A 12,988-nucleotide genomic window follows, 5' to 3' on the forward strand; every position below is an offset into this window, starting at 1 on the left:
ATCAGCTCAGTCAATTACTGTCTCCCCACCAACTAATGACAGCCCCAACTCAGAGAGGACTGCTAAGCTGACAGGGACAACTCTGGGGCCATCTTAGCCATCATATGGAGAAAACCTTTCTGAGACTGAAATTAATACAGAGGGAAACTGGAGAGATGGAAACTGCTAATGCTTTGTTTGAGAATCTGGATATAGCCACATCAGAACAAGCAAAAGCTATTCTCCAACTTCCTAGATATTTGAGCAAGTAAGTTCTTTTTTGGTTAAAAGGGGGTGAGGTGGGGGAATGCCCTTAGATATATGAGATGCCAAGAACACATCTTTTGACCCCAAAGAACTACTCCACAGCACATGAGAAGACACTTCCTTTTCTCTCATCTTCGAACCATGCAGTGATTACAAGGATTCCCTCAGTTCTAAGACATTGTGAATGCTTCCTGTAGCCTGGGGGTAGTGACTCCATAATTACAAGCACATAAAACTCATGAAGGATCATCAGAATGGCACAGGTGATATCCCTTGGTGACTAGTCTAGGGGATGTGATGGGATACAAGTTCACTGAATCCTGTCTTAATTTAAAAATTATTTTTTCTAGACAACTGAAAAAACTTTTTTTTTTTTGAGACAAGGTCTCCACCCAGGCTGGAGTGCAACGACATAACCTTGGCTCACTGCAACCTCTGTCTCTTAGGTTCAAACAGTCCTCCCATCTCAGCCTCCCAAGTAGCTGGGATACAGGCACGTGCCACCATGTCTGGCTAATTTTTGTATTTTCTGTAGAGATGGAGTTTTGCCATGTTGCCCAGGCTGGTCTCAAACTCCTGGCCTGAAGGAATCTGCCCGCCTCGGCCTCCCAAAGTGCTGGGTAAAAAAACTTTAAACACCGGATACATATAATAAATTTGAAAAACAGGAAAATACACAGAGAAAAAAATTAACAGGAAATTAAGAGTACATTGAAAAGCATTAAATGAAACTTTGAATTCTTTCCTGAAATGTAAAATGTTATTAATAACTGATTGATAATTATTCTTACTTTGATTTTCTTTCATCATGTCCATCTCTTGGATTCCTATCTTCTCGGATCTCTTCTCGCTTTTCTCTGCGGTCATCTCGTCCTTTGTCTTTGTCTTCCCAATCCCTTTGGCGTTCTCGTTCTTTATCCCTCTCTCTCGCTCTTTCTCGTTCCCGTTCTCGCTCTCGCTCTCTCTCCCGTTCTCGCTCTCTCTCCCTCTCTCTTTCTTCTCTTTCTCGTTCCCGTTCTTTTTCCCTGTCTCGCTCTCTCTCTCTTTCCCGCTCTCGATCGTGGTCTCGGTCTCTATCCCTTTCACGATCTCTCTCTTTTTCTCTTTCTCTCTCCCGTTCCCTAGCACGCTCTCTTTCTAGTTCTCTCTCTTTTTCTCTTTCCCGATCCCGTTCACGTTCCCTCTCTCTCTCCCGCTCCCTGTCTCGTTCTCGTTCCCGATCTCTCTCTCTAGCCCTTTCATCTCTTCTATCATCCACTCTGTCTACTCTTCGTTCCTCTCTTCTTTCATCACGCTCAAGCTCGTCATTCCTTCCCTGATGTCGAATTGGTGAGCTTGGTCTTTGATCTACAATGAAAATCAAGTTTTGTCAGTGATTAATTTGACAGATAACCTATTGGTAAGACAGCATGGTAAATCTTAAATTTTATCTGTGTATAGGGTCACACTGGCAACAAATTACAAACCAAGTAGCATATTTAATTTTAATTTAATATCCAAGTAACAATCACCCCTAGACCTTAAATTTTTTAAAGATAATTTTTATTTGCCCTCTAACTACCATGTTTCCTGCTCCCCATCAACCCCCTTCCCCCCTCCCACTGATCAATCTTTGATCTTTCTCTGCATGCTCCCTACCCTACCTCCAGCCCACTGCTCCAACCCCACTTTCTGCCATCTCTACCCTTCACCTCTGATCTTCTCTGTCCCCCCAGCAGGACCTGAGAACACTGGTGGCAAAGGATAGGGGCAGCAGGAGGTGTAGAACATAGGAGCTGAAGGAAAAAAAAAATTTCCCTCGTAAGTCACACCTCTAATTTCAGGCCAAAATATATACACATCAAAGTGCAGCTATTATGTGAGGAAAATATAGTAGAACAAAACATATGTCAGAATTTGTTGCTGCAATATAACATGAACTGTAATATTAAGGGTACTGATGTCTAGCAATCTTGAAATAAATGTAAAAAGTGTTTCATATTAGTGATATATATTTGTAATTAATAACCAATTACTAATAAATTAGAAGCTTTAATTATATATGATTACTCAGATGAAGAGCTGTTTTCTTAAAATGTTAACTGATAACCTCATCACATTTTATATAAATTTTTTCCATGTACACACAAATCACATAAACACAGAGTAAATGAATGCATGCTGCCCAAATACCCAGTTGAGCAGAAAATTAGTCTGGGATAAAAATCGTTTAAGAAGATGGCATGAACTTTTTCAAAAAGCATTTTTGAAAGCAACTACTGTGGTCTGATCTAGGATATTGTGATGTTTCCATTTACATACTATATATCTACTGGTTTTTGATAAAGATCATATTATAATAAGGCCAACAGGTTGGTTTTAAGTGGAACATCTAACATCAACTCATTAAGCAGAATAATTTTAGGATGTTTCTAGGAAGGGTTCAATATAGTATTTTGGATTTCCCTTCCTAATCACTGATTAAAAAGACAATAATTATCTATCTTTACTATTTTAGAGGTTATAGACCCAGATACAAACGATCATAGCATTTTAAAGCTAAATCAAAATGAAATCCTACACAGTCGCTTCTCCCCCTTTCTATTTAAAAACAGAAATTATGGTCCAGAGTTGTCTTCCCAATGTCACAGAGATGGTAGATGCATTAGAAGTCAGTTTTCTTAAACCCTTTCACTTTTGCTGAAACCAACTTAAAGTGGTTCTTCTGTACCATACTTTGGATTCCTAGAATGCTATCTACCCATCTTTTGTATTGTCTGAATTCCTAGTTTGGAGGAGTCATATCAACATCACAATCATCACAAGATAACCTGAAACAAATTCAATACCATTAACTTATAGCAAATCATACTTTAAATTTCTAATTACAGCAATATCAGCAAATAGACTATTCAGACATGCTTTTATGGGAGAGATATTTTCCCAACCAAAATATCAATGCTACTTTCTTCAAAGGAAAATGGAAAGAATATAAGAACATCACTTTAATATGTCTAAATTATCTTCCCCTATCTTTCCCCCAAAATGTGTTATTCAAAGATGTGCTTCTACTTACATATTTCCTTATTTTAATAAATGACATACCAATTCATTAAAGCTGACAATCTCTGGGTTGTCTAAGCCTCATCTTATCCAAGTACCATCAACTTCACTTCTAAAATACTTCTTTGTTCCTTTTCCTGTCCCCATAGCTATAGTTATTAACTCAGACCTTGATCAGGTCTTCTTAGATGCCTATGTCATCAATAGTCTAACTAATTGGTATCCTTGTTTTCAATCTTTCCCAACACCCTTAATATGTTTTTGATGAAAATTATTTCTTCCAACTGTTTAAAAGCAGTTATCTTGTAGGCAGTGAAAGGCAATTAAAATCAAATTTTTAGCCTGACTAGGCTAAACTTAGGTCATTTACTACCTGGCCTATAGTCTTTCATCAGTCCTTTTCCCTGGCTTCTTTTCTACCTTGCCAATTATAGCATACTCTGACTCCAATCTCATAACGTAATTCCTTACTACTGCAAAGCACATGTTTCTTTCAGTTCTGGTGTCTGTACATGCTGCACCCTCTCCCTGTAAAGTACTCCTTCTATAGTTTCCTTTTATCCTTCAGGCCCTAATTCAGATGTCACTTCTTTAGGCAGCTTTCTTGGAATTGCTCAGAATTGTGTTTGCTCCTTTGTCTTCTCACAGAACTTTTATATACAGTAGAAGCATTTATCACATTTTGCTTTTTTGGGTGGGGAGTTCTTCCCTCTCTCCATTAAATTCTACAAGGACAAGAAATTACTGTACCTCAAGTGCCCAGCAAAGTGCCTGACATGGGTACTCAACAAATATTTGTAAAATATTCATTAGCCTCCAAAATATCTTTATTTCAATCATACATCTGATAATTATTGAAGTAGTTACAGTAAAATTAAAATAGAGAACTGAACTTCTGGTCAGAAGACCTGAGTTTGAATTCCAGCTCTGGAACCTACTTCTCTATAATATTGTAATCTTACTACTCTTAGATCTAATCCCCAAAACTGTGAAAACATGAATTATTTTATCATAACTACACTTACAAGGATATTGTAAAGACTAAGTCAGAATATATGTAAAGCAACTAACAAAGTTCTTGGCACCTAGCAGAAGATCAATACATTTGGTTGAACTAACCATAAGATTGAAACCAAATGTTACTATTGAATTCAGGCATGAGATGAGAAAAATCTGAGCAAGGATATGAAAATAGAAAAAAAGGAAAAAAGAGATTTAAAAAAAAGCATCACCAGTTCTAAAAGTCCCAGGGAAGAAAAAAATTCAGATATCAACACAGAACACAGAAACTCTGGCCCTATCTGTAACTAAGGAAATTCTACACATCTTTTAACCAAAATGCATTAGGCTTACCTTACAAACTCCACCCAATCAATTCTCCTACTTCTGATCCTATCTATGCTCCCAAAAGTAGACGATGCCTTAGAAACTTTATTCTTCTCCCACTACTAACCAATCAAGACATAATATTACCTCTTTGATTCAGCCCATAGTAAAGTATCAATATTCAATTCTCTGGGCCATCAAGTTTCATGCTACATTAATCTCAGCATTATAGTGAACCTTACTTCAGCCAAGGTTAGTAAGACCTTCATAAAATTTTTAATGTTTAAAGGCCCTAATAAGTACAGAAATAAAAGCTTGCCAAAGAAAGTATTTACAACCCTTAAGTGCTTCCTAGTAATCTTGCTTCAAAATTGATTTAAGGGATCATCTGACAGATAAACAGAAAAAGTTTTAGCTTAAGACATATAAGAATGTAAAATTAGCTAAAGCAAATACCGTATCTTCTCAGGATAGAATACAAATAAAATATTTCTCTAAACAATCCCCAGCCCTATCATCAGTTTTTTTTTATTGCTCCTTTCTGGAAGTCCTTATAAAATTCTATCGATCATAGCGAATGAGTGACTAGCCAGGATACTCAGATGTGAAGGTTTAGGTATTTCTTGAATCAGAATTGCCTGGAATAGAACCCAACCATCTACATTCTTTAAAGGTTTGTAAGCTATTTGGTTAAGATGAGAGACACACAGCAGGGCACCCAAGTTTTTGCACTTTGTTGCCAGTAGGTACTGGTCACTAGCTATTGACATAATCCCTCCTAAACCATGTGAGCAAAGATTATATGAGTATATATAATAGTTTCAAATGTGTCATCAAGCACAAGCCTTAAAATATATTTTATATTAAAAAGTAAATTGGTAACTGTTTCAAAAAACAATTCGCCCAATTGATATTGTTCACTATTTAATAAAATTCTGTTTGACAAACCTCTCTCTCTGTTGTCACGACGGTCTCGCTCTCCATGTCTTCTCTCAAAGGAAGAATCCCTTGCTTGATCTCTGTTGTCTCTTTCAGGATATCTGTCTCTTTCAGGATAGCTACTTCGAGTTTCCCAGCTGTCATGATAGTTGCTATTACTACTGTGACTATCAATTTGAGAACCTCTTGAGCCTCGACTTCCTAAACAAAGGATAGACACACAAATGTTTACCACATACACTTTATTCAACAGATTTCATCAGTCACAATCTTTCCTCCTAAAAACCACTAATATATATGTATCTAATATTCCAAAGTGTGGTAATCACTCCTGAAAAGAGTATCAAGCAATGAATCAGAACAACCAAGGTGTCCAATGACTGACCTGAGTAGACAAAGTCCCAGTTTTCCCTATCTATATAAAAGTCATACGATAAAATCATAAAATAATAAGATTCATTAAAATTAACCTGTCCCCCCAAAAAAACAAAAAATAAAAACTATTTCTTCATATCTAATTCACAGATATATAAAAATAATGAAAGAAAAAATGGGTACATATTATTGCTTAAATACAGTTTACAGTGAAAACATCCCAACATAGAACACCAAGGTTAATGACAACATTAAATTGTATGTGAAAATTTTCATTAACAGATGTGGGAAACAAATGTTCACAGTGGCTTTGTTCATAACAGCCAAAACCTGCAAAGTACACTAATGTCTTTCAATGGATGAACAGTTAAACAAACTGTGGCACATGCATGCCGTGGAATACTATTCGGCAATAAAAATAAATGACTGATAGATGCAACGACTTGGATGAACCCCAAGAAAAAATTATGCTGAGTGAAAAAGCCAATCTCAACAGGATACATATAGCATTATTCCATTTACGAGACAATTACAGAATAAAGGACACATAAGAGGTTGCCAGGGGTCGGGGCCGGGGGTCAGGGGAGGGTTGTGGCTATAAAGGGGTAATAAAAAGGAATCTTAGGATGTTATAGATGAGTATCTTGACTATGGAAATGGGCTACACATGATAAAACTGCATGAAGCTACATACAGACACACACCCAAGTGCATGTATACTGGTGAAATCTGAAAAAACTCTATGGATTGTACCAATGTCAATTGTTTGGTTTTGATACTATGTTATAGGTAAGATGTTAGATGTTAACACTGAAGAAGTTGGGAGAAGGATAAACAAAGTTTCCCTGTACATTTATTTGCAATCTCCTGTGAATTCCTAATTACTTCAAAACAAAATGAAATTTAAAAAAACTTTTTTTGGGCAGCGAGGGTTAGGAGTAGAGAAAGAAACAACTGGGGCTGTGATAATTTAGGAATATCTGGCAAAAACAAAGACAGAAGCTCTGAGGGCCCTACCCTCAACCTCTTAGAATTACCATAGATAAATCTTGACAAAGATGAGTTCACTCCAAACTTAAAAGAACATATGACAAACGAACCCACCCAAAGCCAGAATCAAAAAGCACTTCCCCAAGATTTAAAAAACAAACAAAAACACCATGAATATAAATGTAACAAGCTTTTGAGACCTAAAAGAATTACAGCATGATTCTATGGGTATTTTAATAATCAAAATAGCTGTGAAAAATATTTTAATAATTAAAGGCCAGGAAGAAAAAATTTAAAACATTTTTAAAGACTACAAAAAGGCTACACATAACATCTAGGAATGAATGGATTAACCATCAGATTAGACGCAGCTAAGAAGAAATTGGTAAACTAGAAGTTAGGCCTGAGAATATGACCTAGAGGCGAAACAGATAGAGATGAAAAATTTGAAAGTTAAGAATGAAAGAAGATACAATGAGGAGATTTAATCTGTCTAAAACTATATGTTGTTTAGAGTTACATTTAAAAAAAAATTAAGCCTGAAAGGATGGAAAAAGATATATCAAACAAATATTAACCAAAGACAGCTGCCAGCAAAACAATCTTCAAGAAAAATACAGGCTGAATGCCCTTTATCCGAAATGCTTGGGACCACAGGTGTTTTGGATTTTGGAATATTTGCATTATATTGGTTCAGCATCCCTAATCTGAAAAATTGGAAATCCAAAATGCTCCAATAAGCATTTCCTCTGAGTGTTATGTCAGCTCTCAAAAAGTCTGGATTTTATCAGAGTTGCTAGTGGCTACAGTAAAAAAAAAAAAAAAAAAAAAACAAAAAAACATTAAAAAGTTTTAGATTTTGGAGCATTTCAGATTAGGGATGCTCAACCTGAACCTGGCATAAACAGTCATTCTATAATGAATAAAGAAATAAATAACTCATCTTACGTGTACCTAACAGCAAAGCCTCAAAATATTCAAATAAAAAAATGATCAAACTATAAGAAGAAATCAACAAATCTACAAATTCCACAATGATAGTGGAAGACTGAACTCAACCTCTCTGTCATGACAGAACAAGCAGACTAAGAAAAATTACATGTAGATTTGAAAGTGTAGTTAAACAAACTTTATCTTAGAGAAACATTTTGCATTCAACCATTACAAATGCAACTCCTTTGAAAGCATATGCAGAACACTTACAAAAACAGACCACTGAGCCACAAAATAAGAGTTAACAAATACATATCCCAAAGGACTGACACTCAACAGAGTATTTTCTGACAACTAAAATGGGGGGAGAGAACTTAAACCTTAACACAATAAAAAGTATCTGCAAAAAATCTATAAACACCAGACTTAGTAATAAAATGCCAGCAACAATCCTTTAAAATCTGAAACAAAGCAAAGCCCACTCTACTTATATTTAACACTGTATTGATAAAGATGCTCAGCAGGTTACTGACAGAAAATTAATAATCAGAAAAGAAGAGCCAAATCAGTCTGTTCCTAGGAAAATTTTTTAAGAGAATCTAATTAGATCAAGAAAATACAGCAACATCATTTAAATGTAAGATTAATACACAAATGCCAATTACCATTTCCACATACCAACAAAGCATTAGAAAATGCAATGTTTTATTGCGCACATGTACCCTAAAACCTAAAGTATAATAATAGTAAATTAATAAATAAATAAAAAAATTTAAAAAAAAACAAAAACGAAAATTCCATAAAACCTACCAAAAAAAAAAAAAAAAAAAAAAAGAAAAGAAAACAGCTAAATCCTGGGTTATTGACAGAAGAGAAAAATCCACTTATTTAACCTTAAGGTTCTTACTTAGGTAAACACCTGATATTCACAGTCTATAATAATGGTTGACAGGGACATAACTGTAACTGGCCCATATGTTCATTTTGCCTGTTGCCCAGATACAGTTGATTTGTCAAGACAGCAAATTGCAATAAAGAGTTTAATACGTGCAAAAAAAAAAGAAAATGCAATGTTTTAAAAGACACCATTTAGTAACATATGTACACAGTTATTCACTAAAGCACTGTTTGAAAGAGAGAAAGATTGGAAAACCAAAATACCCAGTAATGCAGCACTTGCTGACTTTATGGTATATTCTACAATAGACAACAAGTGCCAAAAGAAGAAAATAGCTGTTTACCACAAAGAAAGACATGAAAAATATTTTTACTAGTTGAAAATAGTAGGATATAAAAAAGTACATAGTTTTTTCCAGTGTTTTTAAAACTTATTTTTGTAAAACCAGAGGGGAAAACAAATGGATGTATATTTGCTTGTGTAAAATGTTTTCTGGGAAGAATATATACAAAGCTGGCAAAAGAGTGGTCAGGGTACAACGGAGGCTTTTCACTATATATTCTTTTACACATTCAAAATTTTGAACCATGTAAATGCATAATTTAAAAATTTTTTTATCTTACAAAATGTAAAAGTACTATTTACAATGGCAACAAAAACAGAGGATACCCAGGAAAAAAATGTAAAAAATATTAATGGGAAATATTATAAATTGATTAAGTTAATGCATTGAAATAAAAATCCAACAGTTTTTTTATGAAATTAAAAACTGTTTTCTAAAATTGATACGAAAAAGTAAAAGGTCAAGAAAAGATAAGGCAGCTCAAAGAAGCTAAAGGACCCTCAACACAAATATGAAGCTGTAATACTGACCAAGGATTGACTAACAGACCAATGGAAAGAATAAAAGTGATCAAAGTTCTGCAGCAGTGTTTGGGGAGAGAGGAGAAAAGCAGGTGGAGGTAAAGAGACGTCATGATAATTAAGTCTCAGCAGTTTGGAAGTAGTTACAATATATTTAAGTCATTTGGGTGATGGCAAATACTTTTTATGAAAAGAAAAATGGCTCAAGATAATGACATGTGGCAGTTTGACAGGGTCTGAAGCAAGTACAAATACTGAAGAATACACAAATCAGTAATTTCTGATGCCAACAATTTTGAAAACCCACCACTTTAATCCTACTTTAATTTAATGAACATTTTATCATATTTATACCTATTTAACAGAAAGCAACTTCCTCGTGATTTTACTTTTTTGTCTGATAGTGATTTTCTTAGTGTTCCACATTAATCAAGATGATAGGCATGACTGGATATAATTGGGGGGGTCTAGCTCAAGCTCCATTTATCTTTTGCTATTTTAACTAGTAATTCCAATTAGGAATTTATAAGGAAGACTACAAGTTCAATTAATTAAAAATTACTGTGACAAAATGATAACGAATGTAAGAAACAACATATTAGAAATCTTAGGAGATTTTATACTTTCTATATAAGATATAGTTCATTGACAAGTCAAAAACCTTACCCTTTTCAGGTAACTCAGGAACTCTCCCCCTACTTCTGCCCATTCGGTCATTTCTAATTTCACTTCGAGACTCATTTCTGGACTCATTCCTTATTTCCGTACGAGAACTTTCTTCTCTCAAATGGTTTCGGCCATAACTCCGGGATTCTTCTGGATATGTATCCTCCTTTCGATGAGTATCTCGACCTTCACGGTCCCTGTAGTCATGGGCATCACGAGTGGACCGAGAATCTCTGGGATCACGGCTCTCTTTGGTATCTCTGCTATAATCCCTCATCTCCCTTGAGTCCCGCATGTCTCTAGAGTCTCTTAGTTCCCTTCGGTCCCTAGTATCTCTGGCATCTCTCCGATCCCGACCATCTCGAGGTTCTCTGTCATCTCTGTGGTCTCTAGAAGAGCTCTGATCCTGTTCATACTCTCGCTCTTCTCTTGAGTCCTTTTCTCTGTCTCGTTTGCCCCTAGTATCTGTAATGCAATTTTGGAAATCGACTGTAATTGCTTTTACAAAGTTTCAGGAAACTAGAAAACATACTTAATACAGAACTTTAAAAATTTTATTACAATGACAATTCATGTTCTTTGCAAAAAATAAATAAGAAGCTAAAATTCCAAAGATAATTAACACTTGATAACAATGTTCTTCATTAGATAAACTCTGAACATGAATTTCCTCTGCTCCAACTTACCTATACTTACAGATCCTAAACAACTGAAACAAATAAGTTCATCTCCTATCATTGATGGCTTACTTTTCAGAAACCACTTTTAGATACAAAGACACTTCAGTTACTTTAATCTTTTCTATCAACTGTTAAGATAGGCTAAACTAGACCATATGTGACCTCCTCAAATGTACTTAAGCACTTTAGGGCAGCCTATGGTTAGTAAGCTAGCTGGTTGAGTGATACTGTTATTCACTCTCTTTTCCTGCACTGTTTAATGGTGTAACACTCATGTGTGCAAGTCTTTAAGGCTTTCTCTACTTAGAGCATTTTCTAGCTGGGTGTAGTGGCATGTACCTACAGTGCCAGCTACTTGGGAGGCTGAGGTAGGAAGATCGCTTGAATCCAGGAGTTTGAGTTCAGCCTGGGCAACATAGTAAGATGAGACTTTTTCTCTTTAAAATGAACAAACAAAAAAGCATTTCATACAAAAAAAATAAATACTTGCACTTTTTAAAAGCTGGACTGAACCACACTGATTATCTGAACAAACCATGTCATTTTATAATAAAGAAATAGAGGCCCAAAACTTAGATGGCTTAGTCAGCCCCATAATTTGCAAAGATTAGAAACCACTCTTTACATATATTTAGAAAGGGCACAAATTGATTATAACAAATCTGATATGAAGCCAAAGAATTAACAAGAGAACCTCAAAGAATAAATTCTGCCCTTTTTATCAGATTCTTCTGCAAGTTGCTCTTACACCCTGGAACTGCCCTAGTCTGAGGCTATTTTGGCAACTCTAGCAGCCTCATGCCCAAAACATTATAAGTTTACCTCCTTTTCTCTTTGTCCCTAGTGGCTAGGCCCACAGACTTTCTCATGGACCCAAACATCTTGTAACCACAAGGCCCTCAGACCCTCATCAATAACCTATCTCCCCCACCAATTCCTTTGTCCATATATCCATATCCACAAATCCTGTTTAAGGACAAAGGCAAGAGGCAAAGATCTGACATATCTCCATCCCTTTCTGTGCATATCTTTCACTTCTACTCCTCTCCCAATACCAACTGTACCTGAAAATGTGTTCACTTAGTGCTAGATCTTTTTCTCATGATGTGCCCATCTGTCTTTACAAATATGTCTAGGTACTGTATTTTCTTCTTTACCTACCTCCCTATCCTTCCACCGAAATTATCCTTATTTCAGAAAATGACATCTAAATAGAGAGGAACAATTGCCTGCTAAATCTCCCGTATGGAAGGTTAAACAGACATCTTCCTTACAAAGAACTTAAAACGCCTATGATTTAAGTCCCTTCTTAACACAAGCATTCCTGTGAGACTCAAATGCTTATATTTTCCCTTCATTAGTATGTTTAATAATGTTAATGGAGTTTTCATTCAATTAAGTAGTCATTAAATACTATATTCCTGGTCAACTCTAGTTGTTAAATATCTTATTAAAATTTATAGAAAGGTACAATATAAGAGAATTTTCCCATCTTACCAATGTTTCATAAATACTGCTATGCTGACCTAGTTCCAAAATCATACATACAAAAAAAAAATTCTATCAAATAGGTGCTTTCTCCAGTCCCTGCCTATTTTCTTGAATATCATTCTCATCCGCCATTTTCTTGAACAAAAGAACCCGACTGATTATTGCTTGCACTGTTGATAGGAAGAGAATACTAAATTCAACATGTTTCATAGGAGACTGCTGTACTCCACTCACCGAGAGGCGCTTAAAGTGCATATTAAATATAAATGTTGTTGCAAGTAAGCATTTCCTGAGTACTTACTATGTTAAAAAACGAACACAGGAGAAGTTAGAAAACAGACTTGTTAAGTTAAATCTACAAAGACCAGAAGCTTAGACAAGAAGTAAAAAAGAGATGAGAGCTATTAAACAGGTTTTATTGCCAGGTAACAATAAAATCTCAGCTTGAATAGGGAGTAGCAAATCCAAAGTTAACTTAATTCTCAGGGATCTAGAAAGGAAAACTGCTTTACTTACTTCTTTATTATGACCTAGAAAT

At 35.3% G+C, this 12,988-nt stretch overlaps 1 protein-coding gene across 17 annotated transcripts in view; it reads right to left on the reverse strand.

Moving 5' to 3' along the window:
- The window catches only part of ZC3H13 (zinc finger CCCH-type containing 13), a 97,125-nt gene that overhangs the window by 19,709 nt on the left and 64,428 nt on the right, over positions 1-12,988 (reverse strand). For 9 of the 17 annotated variants that reach the window (XM_024230855.3, XM_024230856.3, XM_024230857.3 and 6 more), the window contains 4 exons: positions 10,280-10,744; positions 5,563-5,754; positions 1,938-2,021; positions 1,038-1,593 (listed from right to left, as the gene is read on the reverse strand). In XM_024230855.3, coding sequence (XP_024086623.2) covers positions 1,038-1,593; positions 1,938-2,021; positions 5,563-5,754; positions 10,280-10,744 — 1,297 coding nt within the window. The remainder of the gene's footprint in view (positions 1-1,037; positions 1,594-1,937; positions 2,022-5,562; positions 5,755-10,279; positions 10,745-12,988) is intronic. The other 8 variants (XM_024230862.3, XM_024230866.3, XM_054528999.2 and 5 more) reach the window with 1 other exon arrangement.

The sequence above is a fragment of the Pongo abelii genome, chromosome 14 (assembly GCF_028885655.2).
Source record: "Pongo abelii isolate AG06213 chromosome 14, NHGRI_mPonAbe1-v2.0_pri, whole genome shotgun sequence".
Lineage (NCBI taxonomy): Eukaryota > Metazoa > Chordata > Mammalia > Primates > Hominidae > Pongo > Pongo abelii.